At 43.1% G+C, this 19,339-nt stretch overlaps 1 protein-coding gene across 5 annotated transcripts in view; it reads right to left on the bottom strand.

Moving 5' to 3' along the window:
* FTO (FTO alpha-ketoglutarate dependent dioxygenase) overlaps positions 1-19,339 on the bottom strand; it is a 242,490-nt gene that overhangs the window by 177,003 nt on the left and 46,148 nt on the right. For 3 of the 5 annotated variants that reach the window (XM_033156870.1, XM_033156869.1, XM_033156871.1), the window contains exons 4-6: positions 12,685-12,828; positions 6,679-6,758; positions 2,301-2,441 (exon numbers count right to left, since the gene is read on the bottom strand). In XM_033156870.1, the coding sequence (XP_033012761.1) occupies positions 2,301-2,441; positions 6,679-6,758; positions 12,685-12,828 (365 nt within the window). The remainder of the gene's footprint in view (positions 1-2,300; positions 2,442-6,678; positions 6,759-12,684; positions 12,829-19,339) is intronic. The other 2 variants (XM_033156872.1, XM_033156873.1) reach the window with 1 other exon arrangement.

Consider the following 19,339-nt stretch of genomic DNA (forward strand, 5'->3'; position numbering starts at 1 on the left):
TCTTCTATGGAGCCCAGCTGTCTATTGCACTTCTTGGCTGACCTTTGCATCAGCCACTAGGCCCTCTCCCCTCCTTCTCAGAGCAGTTTTTGCACCATAAAGCTGCCCCCCCCAAGAGTGCCTGGTCCTAAGAGCATAAGAAGAGTCTGCTGGATCAGGTAATGGTCCAGCAATTTAGTCCTACATCCTGCTTTCCCAGTGGCCAACCAGATGCCTGTTGGAAGCCATCAAGCAATACTCCTATTGCAATTTCCTTTGTTCTCGCCAGCAAAAAATTCCTGCACTGAAGAAAGTTCTGGGGGACTGCTGAGCTATCTCTAGGACTTCGTATATAAAGCTGAGATTTTCTTCCAACATATGCCTCACAGATTAAGAACATACCAGTTGTATTAGGCCATGAACCTACCAAGCATTACTCTATAATTAGTATACAAAAGGCATGTGGTCCTTTTTCTCTTTTCTTTTTCTTTCTTTCTTTTCCTCCTCTTTTTTTTTTTTTTTTTGTTAAGGGAGAATCAAAGACCTGCATTAGCACCGCAGATGTCTAGGCTTCCCGTTTACAGTGGGATTCGACAAAGAAATGTGTCTCCGCAGCAATGTAAACCACAGATAAGTTGCCCACATGTGTGGCAGAGAGGAGAGACTTGTCAGGAGGAAGAGAGGGAGGGGGGAGCCTGTTGTTGTGTGGAATTAACCCACTTTCTGACTGAAAAGCTAATCTTGGGGAAAGGGGCTGGGAGGGTGGAATCAAAACCTCATGAACGGGCAATTCCAAACTCTCTTGCTTTATCATGACATGTAGAAATTGAGATCTATTGTTGGGGCGAGGGTAGGGTAAAGGAGTTCAGAGTGTAGGGAAGTACTACTGCCTGCCAGCCAGTGTCTGAGAGGACCAGGAGTTGAGTATGGAGGGCAAAGCTGACGGGGGGAGAGCCAAAGGGACTTATGGGAACAGCCCAGAGCCTTAGAAGAGCCCAATGCCCAGGCTAGTTGGGAGAGGCCAATACACTGTATGGAAATGCTTCACCACCAGGAATATGCTCCAAGCTACAACTCTCACCACAATACCCAAAGTTTCCACTTCTAGTCCTGTAACCTGCCAGTCAGCACCTGCATGTTCTGGCTTACTGGGTGGTAGGAACTCTCCATCAGGCAATTCCAGGAAAGCATCAAAATCAGGATGCTTGGTGTGTATTCCTGGTGTGCCACAACATCTGGCTGATAGGCTGCCTCCAGGTTGGTGGCTCACTGTGTGTGTGGGTCCAACATAAAGGGATTCATCAGGGGTGGGGAGAAAATAGAATCTGCTATTCTAGTAGACACTGGCCAAGTACTTGCTGGTTGCTGGGATTCTTGCAAAGAACACTGGAGTGGGTAGAACTTGGTCAGGTCCATCAGGGCATCTCTTTTTGTACATGTGTAAACAAGAGAAAATACTCAGGATTTCAAAACACAGCTCAGGTTATGTCTTAACTGCCAAGAGATCCTGAATATGCTTTCTCGCTTCCAACAGTAATGATTGTGTCATACTGAATCAGTTAGTTATGCCCATTAACTTCAATGGTTCTACTCTGAGTAGGACTAGTATAGCATATCACCCTAATACAGCAATTTCAGTTTTCAAAAAGTAGATTGCACAAGTCGTAATATATTTGAACCTTATCCTCATTACAAATTGAACTGAAATCCCCTTGTACACACCATGGGTTCCTTATTCAATGTTAGTCCTATGCAGAGTAGATGCATTGCAAATAATGGACAAGACTAACTTAGGTCTATTACTTCCAAAAGGCTCCATGTATAGCTTAGCTGGATACAACCCAATGGAATCCACCCACATCTTATAGTCAAGTGTTATGCACCAAAACATGTGAAGCTACCTTATTCAGAGTCTTCTAAACCAGTAGTGCAGAACCTGTGGCCCTGAAGCTATTGTTGGACACCAGCACCAAACAGCTCCAGCAAGCATGGCCAATGGTCCAAGATGATGCAATCTGAAGTCTGGTAATATTTGGAGGATCAAAGGTATCTGGCCCTTTCTCAAGACCACATAGTAAGCTTCCTTATACCTGTTCAGGCCCCTTGTCCATTTAACCCAGTGTTGTCTACTCTGAACTGGTAGTAGCTTTCTAAGGGTACAGACCAAGGTCTTTCCTCCCATCTGATACCTGATCCTTTTAACCGGAAACACCACGACTGAACTGGGAACTTCTGCAAGCAAAGCATGTGCTCTACCTATATGAAATGCAAATTCCATACTCCCTGTGCAGCTTTTCTTTCAATGTAAACCTTCTTCTCACCTCGTTATGGGTTTCCTCCACTTGCTTTATATCGACATCCAGAGATTTCAAAGTTGGACAGCTCAAATGAGTATCGGTGCACAAGTTCTGAAGTGCTGCATTGCACTGGTCCAAAATATAAGGCAGGGTCCCTTGCGAGCACTGTTAGAATTCATAAATGCAGAAAGAAAATTTAGCCCCAAATGGAGTCAAACAAGCAAAAAAGAGATTCCAAAACCAACTCTAGTCACTTAAGAGACTGGCACTATATTAAACTATAGGCATGCACCATTAGCATCGGTAGCTGCACTGCTTTCATTTGATGTTGTTATAATTACTACTACTATTTTGTTAGTCACTTGTTACCCAAAGATTTCCAAGTGACTTACAAGACATTTAAAACATACATATAAAATACATTATATCATAAAGGTATCAAAACAACTGTACAGTCCCAGGAAGCTTTAGTTACAGGTGGGTAGCCGTGTTGGTCTGCCATAGTCAAAACAAAATAGAAATTTCTTTGGCAGCACACTAGTAACAAAACAACATTAGCTTAGTCTGTCAGAAGCCCTTGAAAAAGCAATGGTCTTTGCCTAGTGTCAAAAAGGCCCTACTCTCTTTTCTTCACACTCCGAGCCTCAACTGTGAGGGAGGACCTGGAGAAGGGCTAAAGGTCCAGGTAGTAATAGTACTAGCACTAGTAGTACTGGTAACAATGTTCAATAATAATAATAATGTTTAAGAAGTCCTCAATGGCTCTATGGCCCACTAGCATCAGAATATGAGCTAAATAAGTGTGTATAATGTGATGCATTTAGCACTGGGATCTACCACTTCAGGCTCTTGTTGAGGTTTCTAACATACCCCCTGCAGACACAAAGTTGTCTTCCTTACTGGCATGCAAGTTTTGTTCATATTCCCACCCCCACCCCCACCCCACACACTGCATTTTGATCCCCTGCCTGCACTAGGTAACAGTATAGCGCAGCAACAACAAAAATGCTGCAACTGAAATTCAAGGTAAATAATCCATGCTGCTAGCCCAGTTCTAAGAACTGTTGCAACAACAAAGAAAAGCTTAAGATCAAAAACACGTAGCAACATCTTTGGCAGCTTGAAACATGAGAGAGAACCAATGTTGCCACAACACTGTGCTGGCATCGGAGACAGATATGCTTGCACAGGTAATTACGGGTAGAGAGTTGGATTGCCTCAGTGTTTATGATTGAAAGTGGGCAGCTTCTTTAACAAGGATCTAAAACCCTTTCTCTATTTCTCTGTGTCTCTCTCTTGGTTTTTTTTTAAAAAATGTTTTCATTTATTTTCTCCAGGTGGCGCATGTGGTTTCCCACCCTCTCATTTAACCCCCACAACAACCCTGTGGGGTAGGTTAGGCTGAGAGTTTGGGCAAGGTCACCCAGTGATCAGGGGTTTGAACCCTGGTCTACCAGATCCTAATCTGACACTCTAACCACTACACCACTCAGACTGATGTATGCAAAGTACTCTGAAGAACATAAGAAGAGCCTGCTGGATCAGGCGAATGGCCAGCCAGACGCCTGTGAGAAACCAGCGAGCAGAACATGAACACAAGAGCACTCTCCCCTTATGCAGTCTCCAGCAACTGATATTCAGAAGCATTACTGCTTCCAACTGTGGAGGCAGAGCATAATCCTGATAGCTAAGGACACTCACCTGCAAGGAAGCTCTTTAGCTCATTCTGCCAAGTGTGCTTAGAAACACCTTTCAGGCAAGACTCTTCTCTAAAAATCTGGAAAAGGGCTGCAAGAAAGGGTACACCAGCCTTCTCCAACCTGTTGCCCTCCAGATGTTCTGGACTAAAATTCCAATCATCCTCCACCATAGGCCATGGAAGTTGGAAGACCCAAACACCTGGGAAGGGGGACTGGGGAACCCAATTTGGGAAGACTAGGGTAGGTAATACTGAGCTCAGTAAAAATAAAACTAGCTTTATCTGTCGCTCTCTCTCCCTCTCAGAATAGGGCCCCATCTGCACTATATATTTAAAGTGGTATTGTACCACTTTAAGCAATCATAGCTTCCCCCACAGAATCCTAGGAACTGTGGTTTGCTAAGGGTGCTGAGAGCTGTTAGGAGACTCCCTATTCCCCTCACCAAGCTACCATTCCTAGCGGATGAACGGTCAATCTCTCTTCCCAGGGACTTCTAGGACTCCGTACAGTGCAAAGGAGGGCCTAAACCTACACACCAGGGTTGGCTCAAACACTACGATGAGCTTCTTGAAGTAGCAGTGGGGCTACAAATGAAACTAATTTAAACATGGAATAAAGTAATTGATGGAAGATAGATCTCTCAATGGTTTTGAGCTACAAGGGACTTCCAGAAGGAGCTTACAAACACTGGGTAGGTGAGGGGCCAGGGCAGTCTCACAAGATTGTGTGGGAGGGCTGTTGTCTTCATGCACTGCTTGTGGTCTGGAGGCATCTGGGTGGCCATTGTGGGGGAAACAGGATGATAGGTTAGCTCGAACTTTGTTCTGATCCAGCAGGGGTCTTCCCATGTTCTTAATTAATATGCAAACTGGGGTGAGGACCTCAGGTACAAACATGCCTATGGAACCCAAGGCTTTGAGGCGGTAGGGGGCTCCTTGTTTAAATTCAGGGCCCAGAGGGCACCACCCATATACGGGAAACAAGCAGATGAAAAAAGCCACACTGCAGATGAAGAGAATACACATGTATGCATTGGAACATCATCTGCCCCCTTTCACAGGAAAACTCTATTCTGGACTGAAAGAACAAACAAAACATGAAATATCCATTTCTCTGTGGGGAGGGGGGGTGTTCTCACACAACGATGCGTCTACATCAGGATCTTTTTCAGTTAAATATTTATAAGTGCAGCTAAATCCCCAAGAACAGCCCTGAGAAAGGACCCCTTGGTGCTATGATTCTTTGTATTGAAAATTTCCATACTATATAATGTGAGGTTACAGAGGTTTATGAAAACAAAGCAGGGGCTTCTAAAGAGGAAGCTTCTTCTCCTTTTCTTTGTGTGTGTGTGGAAGTAAATGTGCATTTTAATATCAGAATAACAGAGTGTGGGGAGCAGGGTCAGGGAGTTCATTCTTTACTGCAAAGGACAAATAACAAGCCTTTTAAGTGATGTTTAGAACCCTAGACTAATATGGGTATATTACTATGATAATAATACATAATACTATTACACTAATATGTGCATATTAGATTGCTTATTTTAAGAGTCTTAGCTTGCACGGTTTCTGTAATTATGTTTTATGATGGCCGTACACAAGTCTGTGCACTGAGTTCAACAAAATAAATGCGAGAGTGGAATGGCTTCTGCTTGTGTGATCAGACTTGCCCCACACTTTCCCTGAATTTGCTCTGGAGGGTTGGGTGGGGGTGGGGGGAACCACCAGAATGGATTTAAGGGGCATGTGGGGGAGATGAAAGGGCAAAGTCTCATTGCAGAAGTCATTCTGCTCGCTCAGAGCATTACTTTGAATACAACCCTGTATCCTACATTTTCTGTACTGCTTCATCAGGGTGGGCAGAATAGGTCCCACCACAGTCTCACTGTGCTAATAGCCCTGCACGGGTAACAGGGTGTTCATGCAGGTTTCACTGACAACCAACCAACCAACCAGAGTTAACAAGAGTGTTCATCTGAGGAACAATCATATCAATGAGTTGTAGATTTTTCTCTGTTTTGCTTTATGCTGCTTTTAATGTATGTGTGATTTATTTATTGTTGTAAGTCACTTTTGAGTTATTTTTTTAAAAAAGCAACTACTAAGTCTAGTAGATACGTAATGACAATGAAAACAAATTCACAGTAAACTCAGAGATGCATGGTTAGAACTAGTAGCCACTTCCACCCATTCCCACCCAGCTAATCCCTCTTACTCCCCACCTCTCTTCCCTCTCCCAATTGGCAAAATTCTCATCCCCTACCCAACTGCTCCCTTGAAATCCCCTTTCCCACTTATCATAACAAGGCAATCTCATCCCTCTTTCTTGCCAAACACAAACCTCAAGCATGGTTCATTGTGAAAAACACCTCTTTCTCGCTGCTATTTTTGTTGGAACATAAATGGCCATTGGGGTCCTACAAGACTTCAGAATAGGATGAAATGTTTTTTTTTTAAAAAAAAAAACCACTCCACCTGTACCACATCATAGCACCAATCCTGAATGCCCCCCCACCTACAATTGCGACTTAAAGTTGTTGTTTTTTAAAAAAATAATAATGCATGCAATGCAAGTTACCCACTTAAAGTAGAATGTAGTTGGGCCCTCAGAGAAGAGCAGCCGAGATCAGAGGAGGAAACCATTATTGTTCCAGAAAAAAACAAATGATTAAAAAACAAACCCCCAAATTCTCTGTTACTCACTTCTGCCACCCTATGAGTAGAACTGAATCTAGGCAGCAAGCCAGCCAGGACACAATGCTGGTGGGTCATGTTGAGATCATCTGCAAATGGAAAATAAGAGTTAGTCAACTGTGGAAATGGGTACACGATACAGCTGCAGCAGAGGAAAGCAAGGTAATGTAGGAGCAATGCAGATGTTGCTGGACTACAACTCCCATCATCCCCTGACCACTGACTGTGCTATCTGGGGCTGACTGGAGTTGGAGTCCAAAAGATTTGGAGGCCACCAGGTTGGCTGTGTGCCCATCTTGAGGGTCTAGGGATGCATATCTCCCCTTCACTCACTGAACATGTTTCCCACATGCTTTTATGATACAGTATCTAAATCAAGCCTTCGTGTTCAGAGGTAGTGTAACTCTCTGAGTACCAGTTATCTGAAAGCTGGACAATCATGAGAGGGCTACTGCCTTCATGCCCTGCTTGCTAGCTTCTCAAAGGCATCTGGGCATCTACTGATGATGCAGGATACTGGTCTAGAGGGAGTCTTGCTCTCATTCAGCAGAACTTCCTCTTGTTTGGTTTTAGTGCAGAAAAAAAGCAAACAGCCACTGTAAAGAGTAGACCCATCTGCAGTATACATTTAAAACAGTATCATACCACCTTAAACAGATGTGGCTTCCCAAAGAACCCTGGGAACTGCAGCTTGTTAAGGGTGCAGAGAAAAGACCCTGATGTAGAAAAGACCCTGATGTTGGGAAAGATGGAGGGCACAAGGAGAAGGGGACGACAGAGGATGAGATGGTTGGACAGTGTTCTCGAAGCGACTAGCATGAGTTTGGCCAAACTGCGAGAGGCAGTGAAGGATAGGCGTGCCTGGCGTGCTCTGGTCCATGGGGTCACGAAGAGTCGGACACGACTGAACGACTGAACAACAACAAGGGTGCAGAGAGTTGTTAAAGGACCCGCTATTCCCCTCACAATTCTGTGAGCTGCAATTCTCAGTGGTCCAACAGTCAGTCCCAAGGAACTCGGGAAGTTGTAGCTCTGTAAAAGGAATGGGGAAGTCTCCTAACACCTTGCAGCACCCTTAAACTACAGTTCCCAGGATTTTTTGTGGGAAGCTAAGAGTTTACAGTGGTATAATACTGTTTTAGGTGTATTGTGCAGTTGGGGCTTGCGGCTCAGTCCTAATAAAGAATCATTTTGTAACCATCAGAAAAAGTACGCATAATGCGTTTTTTTTGGGGGGGGGGGGCTGGAGAACCTTACATAATTAATTAGCAGACAACTGAACAAGATGTAGCAGATTTACCAAACTTGCATGATCAAAGTTTAGCAACAACAAATAACTTTCAGGAGTTCATGGCCTTAGCAAATAGAGATACACAAAGTATGTAGATCAAATGCAGGGGTCAAGTTTCAGAGGCAAATTAACTGGATGGAAATATGAATGAGGCTCACAGTGCATATGGAAGGGTTTTGCTTTTTCATTTTTTCCATTTAATTCTGCAAATCTCCAACCGCAGCCCATTCAGCCAAGTCTATGCTCCCAACTTCTAGTTAATGAAAATAATTTTTTTGATGCTCCTTGAAATATATAATTTGCTCGGTCCCCTTCCCCCACGAACTCCTCTCTCCCTCCCCACACCAGAAAAAAGAGGCCACTGAATACATCCTCATGCCGTGTTTAAACCCCATAACCTTCAAGCAACATTTGATCTATAGGAAACAGCTGTGGAGAAGCAAGTCTTCCCTCTTTGAACAAGCCCGAAGTATATTTTGCTCCAGTGTGTTTTGAAGTCACGGTAGGCAAAAATTAGTGACAATTGTAAATCTGCTTGAAAAATCTGGTCATGTCTACCTCTTAAAGATTAGGGGTGGGGGAGACTTCAATTTAATGCAAAGACCATGACAACCGCAGCATGCTGTGGGGCACAGCAGATGGGGCTGCCCCAGTTGCCTGCCACGTGCTATGGATTTACTGCATGCCCCCCCCCAATACGTTTTGTATCAGACACCCCTTTGATGGAGTACTGGAGGCGGCAAAGTTCAGCCCAAACTCCCTCTACAAGTGTGTGTGTGTATTCAGCTAAACTGTTTCTCTTTCACATAGGACATGAAGATCAGATTTCACTTATCGTAAAAAGCTTCTGTCTGGGAAAGGAGAACACCGTTTCCAGATAACCCATCAAAGTCTATTTTTGATATTAAGAGGAAAAGGTGACGATCAATTTTCAATGCAAACTGCACAGTTCAAGGTGTGGCTTAATATTCACCTGAAAAGGGGGAGGGGGTGGGGACAAGAGCTTATGAAGCAGGTGTTGAACTAACCTTTAAAATTTCAACTTTAACACCTTCCCCCTCAAAGCACAACAAAGAGTCTTATTATATTCTCCAGCACCAGAGCTCAGAAAGACCTCAGGAATTCTTTCGGAGGGGAAAAAAGAGAGCAATAAAATACTAAAAATGCACTCACTCTTTCCAGTTCTTTGAAAGAAGTGAGGGTTTCTGGTTGCCCATTTAGCTTGTCTTAATACATCATTTATGGCATCTACGATGCAGAAATATTTGAGGAAATAATACTGCTTCCAGAATTAGCAGAGGCTCTAGCAGTGAAGTAGGCACATCCTGAGTTCATGAATTAGGCCAATTAGTACAATTTCTGTTGCTGAGGGGTGATGTGGAAACATGCCTTTCACCTTCCAGTTTTGTTTATGTGGGGAGTACGCTTGTGGAAGATAGACCCCATTACCTATTTTAAAACTCTGCTTCTTGGGAGGGAACACTTGCTGGAGGTTTCACCATCAGTTTGCCATGTCACAGTCTCCTTGGTCAGATTTTCAAATAATGATTTGTTTACCGGTAACTATCAAAATATCATTGTCAGCACAGGGGCTGCCCAACCACTAGCTACAGCCAAAGATTTCTGGATGCTTTGTGTGAAGGTTGGATGGGTGCAGGGATCATTCACATATTTTTCCAAATTTCATTAATGATGATATCCCTTTTATGTCTTACACCTATTTTTCGTTTACAGTCTGGAACCAGACTGATCACAGTCCACAGTGTAAATAAACCAAAAGTTTATTTACGCTGTGGACTTATGATCATTACACAGAACACAGGGAAGCTGCCTTATGCAAAGTCAGATTATTGGTTCATCTAGCTCAGTATTGTCTTCACTGACAGGCAGCAACTCTCCAGCATTTCAAACAGGAATTCTTTCCCGGCCCAACCTGGAGATGCCAAGGATTGAACCTCAGGTGTTTGGCATGCAAAGCAGCTCTGACCTTTTCCAAATACAACAAGAAGAAAAACCTTATTTAATTCTCAGCAGCAGCAGCAGCAGCAATGTTAGCTGCCCCTTCATTAATTGCATTTTTAACCTGCCTTTCTCTCAGAGAGCTCAGGGCACCCGATATGTTTCCCTCCCTTCTAGCTTTGCAACAATCCTATGAGGTGGAATCCTCAGAGGTGGAGGTAGCTTAAAGACGTGACTGGTTCAGGGTTACACAAAGAGCATTATGGCTAAGTGGGGATTTGAAGCTGGGTCTCAGCAGCTGTAGTCCGACACTCTATCTGCTATACCACACTGTGTGTTTTTTGACCCTCCAGATGCTGCTGGGTTACAAATCCCATATTCTCTGACCATTGGCCATGGTGTCTGGGGATAATGTCCAACAATATGTGGAGGGCCATGGGTTCTCCATCACTGCTCTAGGGTGAGCAATAGTAGGACTTTGAAAGTAGAAGATGGCTAGGTTGTCTGTTCATTCAAAGAATCCTATGGGAGAAAAGCATTTATTTGTTTACTTCCAGTGTAGATACAGAAACCATGAAGTACAATGTACATCGATAACATTGCTGAATCATAAAAAACAGATTCAGACCCAAGAACTTAAAACTCCTAATTAAATAACAGACTCTAGCCCCACACCAGGATGCCCCCAAAGCCCAATGGAGTAAGTGCCTCTTAAATTGACAACTCCACAGTGAGGATGACTGACACACACACAAATGGGGCACTACCACAGAGAAGACCCTATCCTGGATCACCGCACAACAAGTAACACCAATCAGTGTGGCAGCAAGAAGGGTTGAGCTGCTGTGAAGCTTTCAAGGGGCAGGTCAGCAGATTAAAGCTAAAGAGGTTGAATTCCAGAACATAGCTGAGCACTCTCCAGCTCAACTGTATTCTGGATTTCAGCCTCTGTACTTTTACAAAACTGTTTTCATGAGCTAAAGGTAGATGCGTCCTTCAGCCTTACAGGAGGTTAACTTGGGTATACCAGATTGTAAACTAGGACAACAGAGGAAGCTCAAGGCCCATATAGGTAGACAGAGCATTCATATATTTTAGTTTTTTTCTAGAAACAATGTAGTAGCTACTTTCAGAAGCTTTTGGTGTTTTTTTAAGGTAGAGCAACGTTGAAATCCCCCCAAAAAAACCTTTGTCAAATATTACAAAAAAGGTTGCAAGTGATTTACAAATACAGAAAGGAACTTGTAACCCCCCACCCTATAAATATCCAAACCAGTTGGTCCCTATAAAGTACTGGTCAGAATAAGTGATTTATACACTTGAACTGGCAGAGAATTTAATATGTCTCCACATAAACATGATCAGGATGTTGTTACGGTGTAAAAATAAAATAATATTTTTAAGCTGTTCTTTATATTGCACTTCCAACACGGCATGAGATGTAGTATATAAAGTTAAATATGTATCAGGGGAAATGAGCCAAGCTCACACCGACCCAAGGTTTGGTTTGATGTGACTGGAGAGAATTTAAGAAGCACAGAATTCCACTACATGCATGGGTCTATTCTTGCCAGTACAATCAACATTGAGGTAGGAGAGCGAACTAAGTTAGGTGTGGGGAACCTGTGGAACTCCAGATGTTGCCAGACTACAACTCCCAATCATCCCTGAGCGACAGCAATGCTGGCTGGTGCTGATGGGAGTTGGAGTTCAACATCCAGAGAAACACAGGTCTCCCACCCTGATTTAAGGGGTTACTCTGTTCAGCAATCGCATGAGGGGGAGAGCAGAGCCATGCTTCCTGGCCCTGGCCCCACTTCCTCACTGATTCCATCTGTGCACTGAAGTGCGAGAGCCACACCACATTGGCTCTCATGCATTTACATACAAGCATTGTTTGTACATAACCCGCTCCCCCAATGTAATTCAACAAGTGTCCTCCGGTATCTGGCACATTAAAATGTTTTTTTAAAAAAACAACAACAACCACACTCTTTTGATATTGTTTCCTTTTGGCCATGCTAATAATAATAATAATAATAATAATAATAATAATAATAATAATGGACTGTGTATATTTTTCTTCTTCCCGATCTCCAGATGTGAAGTCTTATAGTCTACCCCCTTCGCCTCCTATAGGAGTCCTTTTCCTCTTGTTTTTTCCCCTCCTGCACATGTTTCCCTCTCCTCTTTCTTTTTTTAATTACCGGTAACTATTGCTCTCCTTACAGGTAGGTAGCCGTGTTGGTCTGCCGTAGTCAAAACAAAATAAAAAATAAAATAAAAAATCCTTCCAGTAGCACCTTAGAGACCAACTAAGTTTGTTTTTGGTATGAGCTTTCATGTGCATGCACACGAAAGCTCATACCAAGAACAAACTTAATTGGTCTCTAAGAGAAGAAGAAAAGTTTGGATTTGATATCCCGCTTTTCACTACTCGAAGGAGTCTCAAAGCGGCTAACATTCTCCTTTCCCTTCCTCCCCCACAACAAACACTCTGTGAGGTGAGTGGGGCTGAGAGACTTCAAAGAAGTGTGACTAGCCCAAGGTCACCCAGCAGCTGCATGTGGAGAAGCGGGGAATCAAACCCAGTTCACCAGATTACGAGTCCACCGCTCTTAACCACTATACCACACTGGCTACTGGAAGGATATTTATTTATTTATTTTTACTATTGCTCTCCTTGTTTTCCTGCCCCTACCAAGGAAGGGTGAGAAAGTGGAAAAGAAATAGAAATGGTCACCATGTTTGCTTTTAGATACTACCTAGCATAAAGTAGCAGTCTCCCGGGTAAAGGGGTACAGCCAACCCCGGGTTCTTTATGTCCCAAGCAACTTTCAAGCCAACATGCCAGACAGCTGGGTCTCTGCCACTTGGAGCCTTCTCCTCAATAATATCAGCGGCAGGTTCTGAAAAGGAAAAGCAAAGCAAATAATTTAACAGACCTGGAAATAATCTCCTTTTTTTGTTAGGGAAGAAAAGCTCTGTTCCCCATCAACATGGTCATTCATGAGAGATCGGAATGGCAAGAAGGTGAAGAACGATTTGACTTCTAAGCTTTTAACAGTCTTTCACAATGCAATATTCAATGGGCTGCTTTGGTGCCTGCTGTAATGGTGCACCATCGAAAAGCAAAGGAAAGTGGTTTTCCTTCAAAATTACTGCTTTTAGCTGCACGCATTTTAAATAGATAAATCAATATGGTTAGTCGACAAAAAAATTCTGAAACAAAACAACAACTATCTTTGTTGCTGTCATTGGATTGGAAAGGGACTTAGCAAATGATCTCTGCAAAGCCATGTAGGGAAGGGTCCTAGCTCAGTGGTAGAGCACATGCTTTGCATGCAGAAAATCCCAAATACAATCTCCAGGTGGGACTAGAAAGAGTTTCTAGTGTGACATCCTGGAGAGCCACTAACCAGTCTATGTAGACAATGCTGGACTAGTTTCTGTATAAGGCAGCTTTCTATGTTCTACAAGACATCAAGAAAAACCAACAGCCTCGCCACAAACTCTATAAAACATCAAAATTGGATAAATGTGTCAATTTGTTTGTCCATACAAACAGGTGTCAAGTGCAAGTTTTCCTGCAAGTTTTTATCCTGATCAATTTTCAATTTCTACCCCCCGACACACACACACAAAAAAAAAACACTTTAGGGTGGGAGAACAGATTTATAACTTTCATTATTCCACACACCAACCTGTGGACCAACACTGACCTCCTGGCTTCTCAATATTCAAGCCATCCATCACGTGAGGCTGCAGCAATGTTTATTTAGACTAGGGCTTTACTAGTCAGTCATAAAATATGAAAATGATTTCCCAGCTGATTTGGTACCAAAACACACTCATCTTCCCCCCCCCCTTCTTTTAAGTATGCATGTGGGCCTAATTCCCATAGTTGTTCCTTCCTTCCGGGGACTCTTGATTGTGACATCAATAAAATAAGCAATGGTGACAAACAGCTTAAAAAGCAACACTGCCAGAATCAATAATAACTTGCTTTCAAGGGCCTTCAATATTTTCTACCTCCTTTTGGGAAGAACTCTTAACAATATTAGAACAGGGGACACTTTCTGAAAACGGCAGGTAAGAGCTTTCAATGCAATCTGACCCAGATAGTGGAAGAAAGAGGTAATTTTTTGAGGGTCAATTTTGTCTGTTAGGTTGCTTTCCCCTCATTTGTGCTGTTCACAATATGGCCTCAATAAAATATGGAACTACAATCAGAGACAGAAATTTCAATCAATGCTTCCTGGGGTGCCCTCATAAATCCAGCACCTTTGGAATGCACTCATTAAAACATATCTCCCTCTCTCTCCTCTGCAGTTTGATCATTTTCTCCCCTTTTATTGCTTAAGCGTAGAGTTCAAATATAGCTCTCGTGCTGCCATTCCTGTTCCTCTCAACTAACGTGACTTATAATTATCACCACCAATTGAAACAGATTACTCCCACTGTGCTATTTTGGAAACAATAGAACAGCAAGCTGCTACTTGCTTTCAAAATGTCAGTTGCTCCAAAGTGACATAAACTTTGGCTGCAACCGGGTAATGGAGACAATGGTGTGCATGCAAAAGTTCCCATGTTCCATCGCCAGTATCTCCAGATTGGGCTAGGGACTGTATTTGCTTATCTGTGTGTCGCTTTGCTCCCAGTCGTGAAACGCAAGACGGTTTACATGGAGTTTCCAGGAAATTCCCCATTCCAGCACTGAGACGCATGCAACAGTACATGTACGCCCCTCCAGTAGTGTGCATTCATGATGGTTTATGCTCAGGATGCTATCGGAGGAGTTACATGCAATCTCCACTTTCAATACTGTTGGTGTCTGCCAAAACTTTGTGGCGGACAAACTTATTTGTTTCCAGTTGGTGCATGTCCCATTATATTCTGCCGAAATCCTGTAACTTTTCACACTACAAATGGACGATGGTAATGGTGTTTCTCCCGCTTCTGTTGTGCTGAAGTGAAATAATGCCCCCCATCGACAGCAAAAATGCAGTAGCACTGGAGAACGACTTATAAAGTGGAATGATGGATGGATGGATGGTCCAGTATAAATCCACCACAACGACTGTGTCAATGAAATGCTGCAGAATACACCTGCAAAAAATTACTAGACCCCCTGACTTTCTAGCTTATCATAGTGTATGAACCACTTCGCTTTGCTCCTCCCCTGCAGCAAGTGGGGTAAACAAATCAGGATAAATGAAACGACCCCTTGTGTTATATGCAAACCAGGGATCTAGTTTCTTACACCCTAAGATGCCATGATCAGCAAGCCAACAACAAACCATAGCTTCAGGCTGGCTAGTAATCATGGCTTGTTAGGCCATAGAGTGGGCTTCCTCAACCTCGGCCCTCCAGATGTTTTGAGACTACAATTCCCATCATCCCTGACCACCGGTCCTGCTAGTTAGGGATCATGCGAGTTGTAGGCAAAAAACATCTGGAGGGCCGAGGTTGAGGAAGCCTGCCATAGAGTATCTGTTTTACATGCAGAAGTTCCCTGGTCGAAGGCTGGGAAAGACTGAAAGAACTGCTGTGCACACAGACCAATGGTCTGACTCAGGCAGCTTCCTATGTTCCTCAGTGGCAATGAAGCACGGTCTCTGGTTCATTATACCAAGCATTCCTAACTTGTTCACCCCTCTCCCATCAGGGGAGGAGCAAAGTAGGAGTGATTGGGAGAGTACTGTATGCCTGACTAGTACTCATGGTGCTATTGGGGAAGTCACAAGTAATCTCGCTTTCAATACTGTGCGGCTGCAAAGGTTTTGGGGTGGTGACACTACTTCATCTCCAACCTATGCATATCCTGGAACTTCCTGCTGAATATCACAAATCTTCTGGGGTCTTTTTTGTTGCACTACAGGGCCGCCAAACAGCAAGTATGTGATAGTATTGGGGAAGCATCTCAAAACAAACTAAAACAGTCTAAATCGACCACTTGCACTATTATCGTGCCAAGAACTTGTTGCAAAATACACTCGCAATAAAAGGTAAGTCGGAAGGGGTTCTACATTGCCCCTGTGCTCTCTTCCAGAAGTGTCAACATGTTTCTGTAGTTGAGGAAGATGCCCCTAGAATTGGGCAGCCTTGGAAGTTAGTGGCCTTGCTTGCAAGGATTACCCCCAGTTTCTTTTGGGGTTTTTTTCCCTCCCAGAGGGTGACGTCTTTAAACTCATTAGTATTGCTAGGAAAATCTCCAAACACAGTTCCTTGCAGGCTGTACAAATTACTGCTAACTGACCTTGCATCTATTAAGCAGCAAATAGAAGGGATTACTGGTCAATTATCAATCCACGGGAACATTCCAATTGGTTTATAAAGTCATTAGCAACGAAGAAGCTGTCAGCTCTTGCCCAATCACAGCTGCAGTGGAAATGAAGTAGCAGTTGCTCTGCTTAGCCAAGATATATATTTTTTTAATTTAATAAATATAATAATAATAATAAAGTACTCTGTGCTGGGGTGGAGGGACAACACAAATTGTACATTATGAAAGTCAGAAGTAATAAGCCTTTCACGATCGGTCACCATTGCAGTCAATCACTGGTTTGTTAGCCTGTTAAACATTAACTTGTCAACTAACAGATCCAGTTGTTTATTACTCTAAGATTTACACACTCAGGCAAGGCTTAAGAGGCAGCAGGCCAAGAACAATACTGGTGAAAGAATCCACAGAAAGGAAAACTCTTTCTCCGCAATAGAACAGCCAACCCATGTTGCAGAGAATAGAAAGAATTGAAAACAAGAATGTTATAGCAATTATTCATACATGTTGGTCTATATCCACTTTCACGAGTCACTGATAACTAAATTTAGGGGATAAGTTCCAGGATTTAATATATGGTCACACACCAAAGCCCATCATCAAGCCTACATCCCCAGAGTGGCTGGGGGAACCTAGCCAGATGGGCAGGGTAGAAATAAATTATTATTATTATTATTATTATTATTATTATTATTATTATTATTACATGGTTAGGCTACAAATACATGTACACCACCTTGAGCTCATTGGAGGGAAAAGGAGAAATATAAATGCAAAAGATCAACAGATCAATTGGGACAAGGCTGCAAGAGACAGAATTTCACTAATTGATTCAACACCAAATCTCTGCCTTCACATTCTGGGTCACCATACACAGCAACATAACCATATCAGAGTTAATGCTCCCTGCAGAATAGAACTGTTGCCCCCTACAGAACAATGGTGGAAAACTCTGTTTGAGAACAACAGGCTTGGACTGTCAAGACCAGCGGTGACGGGTAAATATTAAATTCACGGCTCTCCATCCCAGTTCTCAAAAGATTTACAACTTTAAAAGCTATTAGCTTAAGTAGACTAGTGAATTCCACCTGTCAGGAGTGTACATGAAATAGGAGGCAGCCTCCAACTGCTAAGACTCAAGTTATAAGGAACTACATAGATCAATGTCAACAAGTTTAATTGTATACCTAAATGCAAACAGGAAGTCGAAGCAGCTGTTGGGAGAAAACTGGTGTGACGCGTTTTCAGCAGCAAGCATCCCCAGTGTTAAGGATCAAGGTGCTCCACACAAAGGTAAACTGGCAGAGACCTTGCTCTGGGAATATTTCACTGCAACAGGTCTACAGTACAAATATTGCGACAGCATTCCTTCATTGTATGAAGGACTCAGTCATCCACCCAAGAAACTCTTGAGATCAGGTATTATATAGTAAGCTGTATGCATTTGGCTCTTTGCATTCCAGAACTGCCTCCAACAGCAGTCATTTCATCTGGCTGCATTAGAGAGGTGAGACTGCAAGGCCCCCTTCATCGGCCTGACTGGGATCAATTGCCATTTAACTCTTCCCCTCACTGGCAATCATTCCAACTGGCTGCCTCAAAGAGGTGAGACAGTGAGGCTCTCTCCATCAACTTAGCTGGGGCCAATTGTCATTTAACCACTCATCTCCCAGGACTCATTTGGCACATGTGATAACTTCTATTTGTTTCTCTTCTTCCTTCCTCCCAGTCCCTTCCCCCCTTTACACTGTCTATTAAATTGTAACCTAAAATCCAAAACTATGAACCACACTGAGCTCATTGGCAGAAATCTAGCAATCTGTGAGGCCTAGAGACTGGAACAATGGAAGAGAGAGAGAGAAAGCACAAATGTATTAACTCCCATACTTCTACAATTAGCTCTGTGGCCAAGGCTTCTTGAAAATATTACAAAGAAAGAAAGAAAGAAAGAAAGAAAGAAAGAAAGAAAGAAAGAAATGCATATAGAGGATGCCTCTTCTGACCACTGACACAATTGCCATAATGGTCCCACAGAAAGATACAAGGATCATTATGACATTCTATTCAATAGGGCTAATCGCCTCTGCTTAATCAACCTATTAGCAAGTAGCAACAGTTCTGAAAAGTTTCCTTGGATTTTCAAAATGAATGGGTTACCGCCACGTTCTGCCAAGCAGAGAAACACAAGGTAGCTATTGATCAAACTGTTCAGAGTAAATTGGGAAACAAAGGCACTTTTGTAAAGGCAATGCTATCATATAACACTACACCAAGCACATATTCTGCCAGGTTCGCTCCCCTGCTAGGGAGATCCTGACCTTCTGGCGCTCTCAATAAGGGCCAGACAAACTGGAGAGATATCAGTATTTCTCAGGAAGCTCTCAGCACCTTGAAAAACAGAGTCCCGATTTAGCAGAAGTCACCTTTTTAAAGGTCTGAGTGTAGAAATACTTCAGCAGAGCAGAGTCTCCAGTTACAGACTTCATAAAGGATCACAATTTACATAGGCATTGAAGTTCCAGCTTCTGCAATCATTAGGACAATATATGAACCCATTCACTTCTGAAGTAGTCTTTTTTAGAAGTGTAATTTCATATGCTCTCTGCTTTCTCTTCCATGTTAACTGAGAGACCGAGTCTCTGCCCGCACTCCTTGTCACCTTTCATATCAGTTTTCCCCTCATTATCTCAGTACTGATCTTGGGGTGAGGTCCATACCACATCAGCTTCTTGCAATATTCACAGTGAAGTCACTCACAAGGGCTTCTCTCTATGACCAATGCCCCTGAAGAACCTCACACAAGTGGGAACTATAAAAAGTGTGAGAGGCAAGAGGGGTGAGGATGCCTGTAGTGAAGAAGGAACCCAAGAAACATAAGAGAGCTACCTGCCTCCAAGGAAGTTGTCCATCTCTAGCAGAGATGGAGAAATCTGTGGTCCTCCAGGTGTTGTTGAGGTCCAGCTTCCATCAGCCCCATCCAGCATGGACAATGGACAGGGAACTGGAGTCCAACAACAGCTGGTCACAGATACCCCATTCCTGACGTATAGAATATTGTCTCTTTCAACATGGCTCTGCAGCAGGGGTTGTCAACCTGGTCCCTACCGCCCACTAGTGGGCGTATCAGGATTTTAGGT

The sequence above is a fragment of the Lacerta agilis genome, chromosome 8 (assembly GCF_009819535.1).
Source record: "Lacerta agilis isolate rLacAgi1 chromosome 8, rLacAgi1.pri, whole genome shotgun sequence".
Taxonomy (NCBI): domain Eukaryota; kingdom Metazoa; phylum Chordata; class Lepidosauria; order Squamata; family Lacertidae; genus Lacerta; species Lacerta agilis.